This window comes from Typopeltis vanoorti, chromosome 12 (assembly GCF_054136105.1).
Source record: "Typopeltis vanoorti isolate ZY-2024b chromosome 12, IOZ_Tvanoo_1.0, whole genome shotgun sequence".
In the NCBI taxonomy this organism is placed as follows: Eukaryota; Metazoa; Arthropoda; class Arachnida; order Uropygi; family Thelyphonidae; genus Typopeltis; species Typopeltis vanoorti.
This window is the reverse complement of record NC_143560.1, coordinates 93,524,416-93,537,808: the sequence shown is the minus strand read 5'-3', so window position 1 is coordinate 93,537,808 and position 13,393 is coordinate 93,524,416. Positions and strand designations below refer to the sequence as shown.

Genomic DNA, 13,393 nt, shown 5'->3' with positions numbered 1-13,393 from the left:
AATCTTAAAATCCAGGGAGAATCAGCATCAGCAGATGTTGAAGCTGCCCAGAAATACCCAGCAGAACTTTTAAAAATCATTAAAGAAGGTGGTTACAGTGCAGACCAGGTGTTCAATGCAGATGAATTTGGGTTATATTGGAAAAAAATGCCAAAACACAGCTATATTTCAAAAAATGAAAGATCAGTTCCTGGATTCAAAGTTTCCAAAGATAGAATTACTCTACTTTTGTAGTAATGCATCAGGTGATTACATGACAAAACCAATGTTTATTAACCGATCTGCAAATCCTCGTCAGATGAAAGGGCTCGACAAGTCCATCATAACTGTTTATTGGTGGGCGAACAAAAAGGCATGGGTTACAGCTAGCATATTTGAAAATTGGTTTTTCAAGTGTTTTGTAGAAAGTTACACCAAGAAAAAGAATATGGACTTCAAAATTCTACTGTTCTGCCGAAGATTCTGAATGTGATGAATCCGTTAAAGAATTCAGTTTAAAGAAATTAGGAGAAGGATTGGACTTGGCAAGAAAGTTAGGAAGTTATTTTACGGATAATGATCCCTCAGTGGAGCGCTCGGGAAAATTCACTAGACAATTGGATATTTGTTTAGCACCATATTATGAACTTAATAAAAAATTGCAACATAGTGGAAAGCAAAGTCTTATTACTGACTTCTTGATGACTAAACCAGCCGAAGTATGCAATAAGAATTATACAAATGATGTCCAAGAGATTTCAAGTGGTGATGACCTCCGGCCACTTAAAGAACATCTACGAAATGCTATTTCTGAAGACAGTGATGATGATTAAAATATGCGCTTTATTTTATTGTGTCTAAAACATTTATGCATTATGTGCAATGAAATTTATGTACAATTTGTAATTTTTATAATTTTATACTACGTATTTGTCATAGTTTATGTTTTCTTAACTTACATGAATTACCTGAATTAAATAAAAATATTGTTTTTGTTGGATATGTCATTGTTGTTTATATAATTTAAAAAAAAAAAAACGATTTCGGAACCTAACCCTACTTTTTCTATGTGATCTAAGTCTCGTATAATGCGCCATTTCTATGGAACCTAACATCCGTGTTATACGAGGGTTACCTGTATTAGCGCCTTTTTTTTTTTACAGCATTTGTACAGCATTTTCACTGCTTTCCTTTCTTTTCATCCTATTATGTTTGAGATGACAGAGTGCACTTTTTTGATGATGATCAACTGCAGCACAATGTCTGCAATACATCTGATAACAAGCTGTATGATTATTGCCTTTTTTTTTTTCTCTTTAAATACTGCAAACATTCTTTGTACATCAATTTTATGCTGTACAGCACACATGATGGAACTGAGAATACAGTTAATTCAGGGAATATACCAATTATTTTATTCATATGTGGCAAGAAAGGGAATTTCAGATCAGAAAAGATTATAAAAATCTGGAATTTTAAAATTCAAATTTTTCCTGGGAATTCTCAGGAAGAAACCCTGTACATACTTCACTTAGCACAGAAATATTCCCATTTATGTCATGCATAATATATTTTTAAACCAAATGTTATCTATAAAACTCAAAATAAGAAACATTACTATGAAGAAACTTCACAAATATTAGTTTCATATGAAAATTCTATCAAAAAAGCTTGAAAATGGCTATATTGCTGAAGGTGTAAAAATGTGCCTACCAATCTGGGAGGACATACTGGAAGGTCAAGTGAACTACTGCCAGTTGGACAACATGTGTAAAACATAGCCTGGCATGAACTTTTTTTTTTTTTTTTTTTTTTACCCTAGTCAGAAGGGAAGGAAGACAAAAAAAAAAAAAAAAAAAAATGCGGCAGCATTAGTTCAACAGTACAAATGTGTACAATAGACAAAACAAAAATTCAATTATGTCTATCTCATGTGTACTGCAAGATATTACTATACTTGCTCTAGAAAACTAAAATCTTTATATCCTAAACCTTATTATAACCTGTAAAACGTATACATATTAGAATAGCAGCATTATACATATTTATTACTTATATTATCCTTGTTTACGATATATACAAAAATTTTGTTTCACATAAATATTACTTACAATCTGAGATAGATCATAAGCCCAGGGAAGGTAGAGAACACCGGTATTATATTTTTCCCAATGTGAAAGTAAAAAACATAATTGAACATTCCAAAGCATAAAAAATACATGGAGAGGACTGCAACTAAATTCTTCACGACCAAATACAGAATATAGGCAAGAAGGCATTAAAAGTGCTGCCCAACTGTCAAGTCCATGATCCATTAATTCTCCAAGAGGTCCACTAGTGTTTGTTCTTCGTGCATGTTTACCATCAATGCCATCTATAAAAAAATAAAAAATAAATAAAAAAAAGGTGCAATTTGCCAAGTTCTTGATTACTTAACAGTAGCATACAGTGATACCTGCATAATGTTATTAATATCAACATTTTCAAAACTAAATGAAAAGATTTATACTTTACAACTACATTTACAGATTACGCTTATACAAAATTCTTTATGTGGTTTACAAAATTTTGAATCGTTCAAACTTAAAGGGCCTCTCTCTCCTAATGAAATAAAAGTTAATTTAAAAATGGGAGGCTTCTTATCATAAGATATGTTATTTAGGATTCTCCTACAGATGTTATAGGTAAACTATGTTAATATCTTGTCATCCCCTTACTGATGATGAAACTAGAATGCCTGAAAGAGGCATGGAGTATGTTATATAAACATGGTTTCAGGAATTTTTTCACTTGGTTATAAAGTAAAATGCCAAAAAATTATATTCTTGTTTAATCCTTTATCCAAATGTAAGCCAACAAAGTTCCATGCACAAACTTTGTTTGCTCACAACTTGGATAAAGCATTAAACAATAATAAAATTTCTAGGCATTTTTAATTCAATTGAACAAAGTCTGCTTTTCTGACTTCATTACTAGTACAGAAAAAGAGGCAAATTCTATTTTCAAATCACATAATTCTTATCTAGAATATTTCATAAAATGAATTACTATCTGTCCAGGGATAAGCTTAGAAAATTTTTTTAAAATATTGTAATTAGAACTGCCAATCTGATTGGCTAAGTGATTAGTGTAGCTGCTCTCAAACTAATAGGCATTGGGTTTGAATCCCAATGTAGGAATAGATGCTTTGTGAATGTGCTTAGGTGGAAGATGAATTACTTTGGCTGGTGTGAGATCACCATTCTACTTACTGGATGCTTGAAGTGGCTTATAAAGGTCCATGTTTAGACTCTAGAACAAAGTTTTCAGATTATCTGAGCATTAGCCCATTCACGATATTAGTGCTACTGTACTATTGGCTAACCTGTTTGTTGAGGGTAAAAATTCAAGAAACTCTCAAATCAAATCTTGCTAAGTACAACACAAAGATGTATATATTATTTATGTGATCAAACCACACACACAAGGCCATCACCAGGGATCCTACCATATATCAACTAGGTAGACTAAATAATACTTTAGATAACATAAACTTATAGGTCAAAGGGAAACTATGAGTACTCTTTTCCATGACTCACTGACTACAAAGGATTTATGGCATACCAAAGATAAGAAAGCATAAAATCCCTGATGTCTGATAGTAAACTGTATCAGTGCCGTTACTTTCCAAACTACTACTGTCAGTTCCAGACATTATCTATCTCACTTAACCCCCCAACCAGCCAGGACTTCTATAGACATCCAGCAAAATCTGGATATGACTCTGTAACACCTATTGAATTGTTATTCAATAGAAGTGCAATTTGGTCTCACTATTTCATCCACCTCAGCCAATGGGGAGGTTAAAAGACACAGATGACTTAATTTCTAAAGTAAAAGATCTAAATCTAATAAATACTGAATTTGTGGTAAGCATCATTTTATTGCCCATGGGTACAATACTGTTGGTGTCTGCTACTTCCTTCACCATTCTTTGCCATTTCTCTGTCCATTGCCAGGTGACCCAAATCCTGCAAACTCTTTCCATACCACTCTTTCACATCATCTACCCACTCTTGCTTTGGTCATCCTCTTCTGTTTATACCATCCATTGTACCAAGCATCAAGGTTTTGATCTTTCTACTGTTATCCATTCTGCATATATGTCCAAAAACTTTAGTTTCTTTTGAATTATTTTCTGCCTTAGATTCTCTTTGCAGTTTACTTTGTGATACAGTTCTTCATTTGTTACCATTTGCACCCATCTAATTTGTAGAATCTTTCTATAACATGTTCTTTCAAAAGTCAATATTTGTCTCACAGAATCTTTGACCATTACCCATGTCTCACAACCATGGAGAGCACTTGTGAATATGCATGTTTCCAGCAGTCTCAGCTTTATAGGAAGGCTCACTGATTTACTTTTTCATATCTTGTGCTTGTAGGTTTACTTTCACTTTTGTTATCCAAGAACTTTTTTTACAGTCTGAATTGTGTGTCATGTTACTCCCTAGGTATGTGAAGTTCCTAACCTCTTCCAACTCTTATCCATTGACCTTTATTTGCTTTTTCATCCTTTTCTCTCTCTCTCTCTGAATATCATTGTTTTTGTTTCATCAATGTTCATGATCAACCCATATCTCTTTCCTTCTTCACTGTTCTTTCTAGTTCATCATCTTCAATAATGACTGTCATCTGCAAATAACAAAACTTTAAGTTCCCAAGAAGATGGCAACATGACGTTTGCCGAAATATCGGAAAGTACATATTAAAGTTTATTTAATTTATATTTCTAGTATACGCTGTCAATTCCTTAATTATTAGTTATCATGTTTAACCAGCGTATAAGCCTCTCTACAAGAATTACGATCATCGACAGAGATTCCTTCGCACGCAAGGCCCGCCATTACAGCAAACTGAAGCTGAAGTTATCCAGACAACTTAACTGTCTGGCATTCCTAAAACGCTGCCGGGATAATCAAGTCATCCCTAACTGTGTAAAATGTAAATACCGCTTCTTTTCACAGAAAGCTTTCAGTATCTACAACAGGACAAGCCAGGCTTTACTTCAGAAGCAAATTACATCTATACGCAGTTCCCTAGCCGACATAAACAGAGCTATTTTAGCGCTAGAAAACGAGCTTTCAAATACGCTTAATCATGAGCTTTGGTCAGTCCTACATGACGTCTCGTGTATGGCGGCTAATAAAGAATTCGAACGAATACGGAGTCGACATATCGACAAGTTTGATAAATTAATAAAGAACTGGCATCCAAACTTAAACTACAAACCAACACTGTAGTTAACCTTTCTTCAGTTATCTTGAAGCCTGAAGCACTCAACGCTCTGTCACGTGGTCACAACTTCGCCATTGCTCCTAGGAAATTACCGGCCGAGGAATTAATGATCCAAATTGAACGCGAGATTCGCCACCTTCCAAACCACATCGCCAACGATGTTAGATTGGATGTAGCCTGTGTTCTCACAAAAGCAAAACCTCCAAAAACCAACATATCCATTAGTGAATACAAGTCACTACAAGAATTGAAGAAAAACAAAGAAATAGTTATCACCAAAGCGGATAAGGGGAATGCCACTGTGGTACTCAATCTTACTGACTACACAGGTAAGCTTAAGGCTTTACTATTAGATTGAGCCACTTACCTCCCTATTGAATACAATCCCACCAACTCTCAAATTAGAAAACTCCATAGGCTCCTTAAGAAGGTCACTTCTTGGCCTGTGGAGATTACCAACAGACTAAAACCATATAACTCTAGACCCCCCCCCCCCCGCACATATGGGCTCCCAAAAATACATAAAGAAAATGTGCCATTACGTCCCATAGTGGATGGCATTGATTCCCCCACTTATAGCCAAACTTTTAGCCAAAGCGTTCTCACACTATACTGGCAACACACCATCACACACAAAAAACTCAGCCCACTTCAAAGCCAGTATAGAAAACCTTACACTCCAACATAATGACATAATGGTCAGTTTTGACGTCTCCTCCTTATTCACGAATGCCCCCCCTCAAAGAAACCTTAGAGCTAATCCAAGCTAAATTTCCTTCCGATATCTCAGCCCTATTTCAGTTTACAATGAACTCAGGCTATTTTGTTTGGCAGGAAAAATTCTACAAACAGATAGAGGGGACAGCCATGGGTTCACCACTTTCCCTACCCTTGGCAAACTTCTTTATGGACACTTTTGAAGAGAAAGCCTTAAACTCAGCCCCAAAAAAACCTACTATATGGCTTAGCTACGTTGATGATGTGTTCGCAATTTGGCCACATGGCCTGGATTCACTCCTCTCCTTCCTAACACACTTAAACAACCAACACCCTAGAATCAAGTTCACCCTGGAAAAAGAGAAAAACAATAACCTCCCCTTCCTAGCTTCCTAGACACCCGCCAACCTGATGGAACCTTGGTTTTCTCAGTTTATAGAAAACCCACCCATACAGGCAGATACATTCACCAACAATCCCATCCCCCTCCCCTCACAACAATATGGAGTTATTAAGACACTATTCAACAGGGCAAAAATAATCTGTTCATATGATCAATCCCTAACCACTGAACTAAATCATATCCGTGACACTTTCTCAGCCAATGGCTACCCCCCCCCCCCAAAAAAAAAGAATCCAAAAAATACTTAAACCAGTTGTAGAAAGTATTTTCAACTTGGGTATAGTTATGTTAAAGATACCAAGTAATTTTAAACCTGGTTTTACTCCATTTTTTCCAAGTAAGCAAACAGACAAAATGTCAAGTTTGCGCCTGCAATATATATGCAAGACTAGCTGATCCCACAGGTAGTGCAAGACCAAAGCAACTCGTGGTAGAGGTGGAGCAAGCTCTGATCACTAATCTTAATATTTACCCTTAATGCCAAAACACATCTCCAAGAAGGGGATGTATGATGTTTTGTATTAAAGGCAAGGGGCCACTACCCAGACCGGTTTCGACCTTTATTGAGGTCGAATGGGAGTTCATGTCTCTCATCATCGGCCATTGGAGAATAAAGCATGCTGAGGGTCAGCAAACAGTAAGAGAGGAGAATAATGAAAGATAGAGTAGGATAGTAGGAGGTAAAAGAGGCCTCAGTCAACCTGTTTAGCCTTATATGGCTAATTGGTCTGTGACACATATTCTCAATTTATCTGTTAAAAAAAAAAAGGAAAATTTAACCATAAAAATTTTGACTAATAGTTCACTTATAAATTTATCCTTAATAATTTCATCAGTTATCTATGAAGGAGATCCATTGACCTGTTTTGAAAACAATAATTTCAGTTAGAACCTTTTTTTTTCTTTTCAATTACATAAAAATCAAAGAACTTAAGGTCCGGTCAGTTAAACTGAAAGGGAACAAAATAAGTAACTTGCAGACCTGGTACCACTGGGACTTAGAATGGGATAGAAGACTGGCCCGGGAGATGCCGCTCACAAGGAGCAGCACCGCCTCGCAGTAAGCCTACGCAGCCCGGGTTCTCAGATCTACCCCCCTTATTTGGAGTAAAGGAAACCATGCCAGCGAAAGCTTTGTGGCGAGGAAGAACAGAGTGGTTGTTACTTTTCCTAGGGAGAGTTAGGTGGAGTTTTGGAGATACTAAAGAAATATACAGGGCTTGATGCGTCCCTGTATAAGAAAGCATATTTTCGGTGGTTTGCAGTATTTGTTCACAAATTTAAAGTCGCCTAGTAGATGTCTCTCTTGCGCAAGAAATTTAGGAAGGTAAAAAAAGAAACCTTTCCTTATTCCTGCGTACATTAAATTTGCATCCCGTACCTGGGATTTTTTCCATACCTTCCAGATGTGAAACTTTAAGATGTTAATTAAAAAATGGCGAATTTTTGGGTCTTGTTGACTGATGGCGGGAATTGCAGGTGTATGACCTCTTCTAGTGATAGCATCGGGATTCCCAGTGCTGTGCTCAGTCTTTGCCAGACTCGTTGGGCTGGTGGGCAAAAATAAAAGAAATGCTGCACTGTTTCCACGCCCCGGCAGACATCACAAAAGGGATCGCACGGACTGGGTACGTACCTAGATTTAACCTGTTGCACCGGGAGCTGCCCAAAAGCTATTCGCCAGGCCAGATCCCGATTAAAAGGCTGTCCCCAGCTATTCTTGATGTTTTTAAAGAGAATTTCATTGTTTGTCCCAAGGTGTGGTGTATCACGCCTGGAGAGTTGGAAGAAATCCCAGTATACTGCTTTCGGTTTGTGTGTGAGGATTTCTGTTCCTTTGTCTCTATGTACTGTGAGTGATTTTACTAGTGTGCGGTACCACTTGGGCACAACCCTTGCACGGGGTACAGCATAATCCGTGGTTCCAGAGAGGGGGAGGAAAAGTCCTATAAAATATCTAATTAGGAGGCCTGAAATATGGTTTGAGTTTAAGGCCTTACGTACGGTTTTGAATGTATTTGCATAAAGCAAGCTTTTGAGATCAGGCAGAGCGTACCCCCCTTCTTCATGTTTTATTTGCAGGTATTGTTTTTTAACCTCATGTTTTTTTTCATTCCAGAAGAAATCTATGAGTTTTTGGATAATTGGTTTTGTTGTAGCAGTGTGATGCCTGTGATATTGACTGTGTGCATCAGCATTGGGGTAATGATTGTTTTTATCACTGTGGCTCTGCCATAAAAGGAGAAAAAGGTTGGTTTGAATAGACTTATCTTTTCCGTACTTATTTCCTGTAATTTTTTAACTGGTAAAGCTAGCGACTCAGAAAAGGGAACTCCTAGTATTGTTAGCGGCTGCGTATGCAGCGCTAAACCGTAGGGAAGTCCGGTGTTATGGAAATTTCCAAAATTTTTGATTTTGGTTTTTTGTGCATTAACTTGGAGACACTGACTATGCTGAAGTTTTGCAGTATGTCAAGATAGATGCAGATAGACTCAGAGTCTCTGAGTGTGGCCACTACATCATCTGCACATGATACTATTTTACACTGTTTGGAAACTTGGGGCAGTGGAATACCATTAATTGCAGGGGTATTCTCTATTCTTTTGATGAGGGGTTCTAATGCTAGGGAAAAGAGAAGGGGGCTTAGTGGACAGCCTTGCCTAACCCCTCTCTTTATACGGATTGGTTCTGTCAGAAACCCATTAATAGACAGTTGTGTCGAGGCCTCCGCGTACATATGTTTAATTGTACGCTGAAGTCTCGTGCCTATGCCTACTTTTTTTAGGGTGTCCTGTAAGTACGTGTGGTTGACGCTGTCGAACGCTTTTTCCAGGTCGGTGGACAGAAGTGCCAGGGGGTATTTTTTTTCGTAGGCCAGTCTGATTAGGTCTCTTAGCAGGAAGAGATTAAATTCCATAGATCTACCTGGGATTCCATAGACCTGTGAACTTGTTATTGTTTTCTATTCCGCCCTTAATGCATGTACAGATAATTTTTGCGAAACGTTTATAGTCTAGGTTAGTTAAGGAGATGGGACGCCAGTTATTTGACAAGGTCCGATCTCGGTCTTTTTTGGGGATATTGGCGAATTCCTCGGGGATGTTTCCAGAAGTGAGGAATTCGTTAAAGATCTTTATTAGTGCTGGCAGTACAAGGTCCCAGATAGATCTATAGAATTCTATCCCCAGTCCGTCTGGCCCTGGGGTCTTTTTTGTCTTCATCGTTTTGCACGTGGCTTTTATTTCAGCTGCAGTTATCGGCCTGTCATGCAGGCCGCTAAGATGCTCGGGAAAACGTTTGACGTCCCACTCACTGAAGTCATCCGTGCCTTGCTGGTCAGCGAAGATGCCGAGATACTGCTGGTGAAAGTGATGGAGTATTTCATGGGTTGAATTTAGAATCTGGCCTTTCTCCTCGATCTGGTAAATCGTTCTTTCATCGTTTGCTGCCACCCGTTGTTGATTGTAGAATGCGGCGGAGGGTGTTTCCAAATTTCTGAGATAGAGTCTCGTGCGAAAGTCGAGGTCATCGACTCTACACTGCCACTCTTGCTGCAGCTCTATTTCTACCTGTCTGATAAGATGTCCGCAGGGAACTCCGCTCCGTTCGCTTGACCGGTACCAGCCGAGTTCCCTGTAGAAATCCCTCAGCCATCTACATTGTTGGTAGACCCTTTTGCGCCCACATTTTTGAAACAGTTCCTTAGCCTGCCACTTAAAGTGCAGCCAGTTTTCCCAGTCCCAGTTGATGTTTGTCCATTCATCACAGTTTCTGTAGCTGGTCGTTAAAAGACTGGGAAAGGTAGGAGGAAGCCTCCAAGGACCTCTGGCTGTTTCCATAACCTCTGGGAGTGTAATTTTTAAAATGACCAATTTGTGGTCTGTTGACATGTTGTGTGCTGTGGTGTGACGTGTCCTTTGAACATACTGTTCCAAGTTTTGGGACACGTACACCCTATCTAGTCTCGTCGATATCTGGCCGCGGCACCACGTTGTTTCTACCTTCGATGGGTTATTCCTCCTCCAGACATCGACGAGATCAAAATTTACACAGCATCTTTTTAGAGCGGCGGTTCCGCCGGTTCTGGAGTTTGCGTTCCCGCCTACTTTGTCCAAACGTGTGTCTTCCACACAATTCCAGTCCCCGGCTACTATTAGGTATTCTGCTCCCAAGAGGTAGTTTTCAAGGGCAGAGAAGAAACCGCTTCTGTGGTATGGGTTGTTCGGGGCATATACTGCAACAAGCCTGATGGTTCGGCCACTGTACTTCCAGTCCACCGTTATTAGACGTCCCATGGTGTCCTTCTGGACGTTGAAGAACCCCCCCGCGATTGGGGGGTGAATTAGTATCCCCACCCCTCACGAGTGAGCATCCCCAAAGCACCAGTAGCTGGTGACTGGGTAGCTTCTCGAGAAGTTCTCCATGTCCCAATGCTTATAAAAATGGGTTTCTTGAATCAGGAGGATATTAATTTTGTACCTTAACATTAGCTTCCAGACAGTGCTTTGTGCGAAGGGGTTGCGTAAACCGTTGGTGTTTAAAGTGGCAATTTTAAAATCCATGTTGGTATTTGGAGGAAGGGGGGGGTGTTGTCTGTTTGTTGCTCTACATGTTCCACCTGTGATTCACTATTGGAGCTGTTTGGAATATCCATAACGAGGTTGTTTTGAAATTCCATTTCTGTGACGCTATAAATGTCGTGCTGCAGATATGTGAATAGGGTTCTGCAGGTTGGTCCGCTGCTGGGGATAGGTTTCCTGTCTTTGTTACCGCCTCCTCAAGGGGCTGGGTGCCTTCACGTTGGCTTGTAGTTTGGATGTTATCCATTTCATGTCCATGAAATACAGATGGATATGAAAAAGGAAGTTCGTAACTTCATTTTAGTGAGCCAAACAAGGGTCACGGGTGTTAAAAGATTGTATTTCCGATATAACTCTGAGGGTCACCTATGGGCAGAATGCCCAAAACTACAGTGCAGAAATTGCAAATCAACAGAGCACAAAACAGTAAACTGCACAGACGCTTGTCTTAAATGTGGGGACTTGACCCATAAAGTGGACACGTGCTCGCACAGAACACTCTCAGAAGCAGCTGGAGGGACCATATCACCGATCAGGGCTATACCCCTCGGTAAACCTGAGGTATCATCAGGGAGCGATTTTCCAGGGGTCCAGCAACAGACCGAAAAAGAAACACTAGCAGAAAACACAACCTCCATGAAACCCGTAACAGGTAAGACACCCAGGGCAACCCGCCACATCAAGGAAATAACAGCCAACTTCGAAACCCGCAGCAAAGAGGAAGAAGTCGTAACAACCAGCACCCCAATAAAGCACACAAGAGAGGCAGAAACAGAAGAGGCAAAAAAGGCTAAACAAAGCAGCGTACTCTCGTCAGAAGATGAAATGGACAGCATCCAAACTACAAGCTAACGCGAAGGCACCCAGCCCCTCGAGGAGGCGGTAACAAAGACAGGAAACCTATCCCCAGTAGCGGACCAACCTGCAGAACCCCATTCACATATCTGCAGCACGGACATTTATAGCGTCACAGAAATGGAATTTCAAAACGACCTCGTTATGGATATTCCAAACAGCTCCGATAGTGAATCACAGGTGGAACATGTAGAGCAACAAACAGACAACACCCTCCCCTTCCTCCAAATACCAACATGGATTTTAAAATTGCCACTTTAAACACCAACGGTTTACGCAACCCCTTCGCACAAAGCACTGTCTGGAAGCTAATGTTAAGGTACAAAATTAATATCCTCCTGATTCAAGAAACCCATTTTTATAAGCATTGGGACATGGAGAACTTCTCGAGAAGCTACCCAGTCACCAGCTACTGGTGCTTTGGGGATGCTCACTCGTGAGGGGTGGGGATACTAATTCACCCCCCAATCGCGGGGGGGGATTCTTCAACGTCCAGAAGGACGCCATGGGACGTCTAATAACGGTGGACTGGAAGTACGGTGGCCGTACCATCCGGCTTGTTGCAGTATACGCCCCGAACAACCCATACCACAGAAGCGGTTTCTTCTCTGCCCTTGAAAACTACCTCTTGGGAGCAGAATACCTAATAGTAGCCGGGGACTGGAATTGTGTGGAAGACACACGTTTGGACAAAGTAGGCGGGAACGCAAACTCCGGAACCGGCGCTCTAAAAAGATGCTGTGTAAATTTTGATCTCGTCGATGTCTGGAGGAGGAATAACCCATCGAAGGTAGAAACAACGTGGTGCCGCGGCCAGATATCGACGAGACTAGATAGGGTGTACGTGGCCCCCAAAACTTGGAACAGTATATTCAAAGGACACGTCACACCACAGCACACAACATGTCAACAGACCACAAATTGGTCATTTTAAAAATTACACTCCCAGAGGTTATGGAAACAGCCGAGGTCCTTGGAGGCTTCCTCCTACCTTTCCCAGTCTTTTTAGCGACCAGCTACAGGAACTCTGTGATGAATGGACAAACATCAACTGGGACTGGGAAAACTGGCTGCACTTTAAGTGGCAGGCTAAGGAACTGTTTCAAAAATGTGGGCGCGAAAGGGTCTACCAACAATGTAAATGGCTGAGGGATTTCTACAGGGAACTCGGCTGGTACCGGTCAAGCGAACGGAGTTCCCTGAGGACATCTTATCAGACAGATAGAAATAGAGCTGCAGCAAGAGTGGCAGAGTAGAGTCGATGACCTCGACTTTCGCACAAGACTCTATCTCAGAAATTTGGAAACACCCTCCGCCGCATTCTACAATCAACAACGGGTGGCAGCAAACGATGAAAGAACGATTTACCAGATCGAGGAGAAAGGCCAGATTCTAAATTCAACCCATGAAATACTCCATCACTTTCACCAGCAGTATCTCGGCATCTTCGTTGACCAGCAGGGCACGGATGACTTCAGTGAGTGGGACGTCAAACGTTTTCCCGAGCATCTTAGCGGCCTGCATGACAGGCCGATAACTGCAGCTGAAATAAAAGCCACGTGCAAAACGATGAAGACAAAAA

General features: G+C 40.3%; 1 protein-coding gene across 1 annotated transcript in view; it reads right to left on the bottom strand.

Annotated features, from left to right (window-relative positions):
* LOC150101012 (ethanolaminephosphotransferase 1-like) overlaps positions 1-13,393 on the bottom strand; it is a 240,020-nt gene that overhangs the window by 99,326 nt on the left and 127,301 nt on the right. Inside the window, exon 6 of the mRNA XM_090402145.1 lies at positions 2,091-2,353. Coding sequence (XP_090258271.1) covers positions 2,091-2,353 — 263 coding nt within the window. The remainder of the gene's footprint in view (positions 1-2,090; positions 2,354-13,393) is intronic.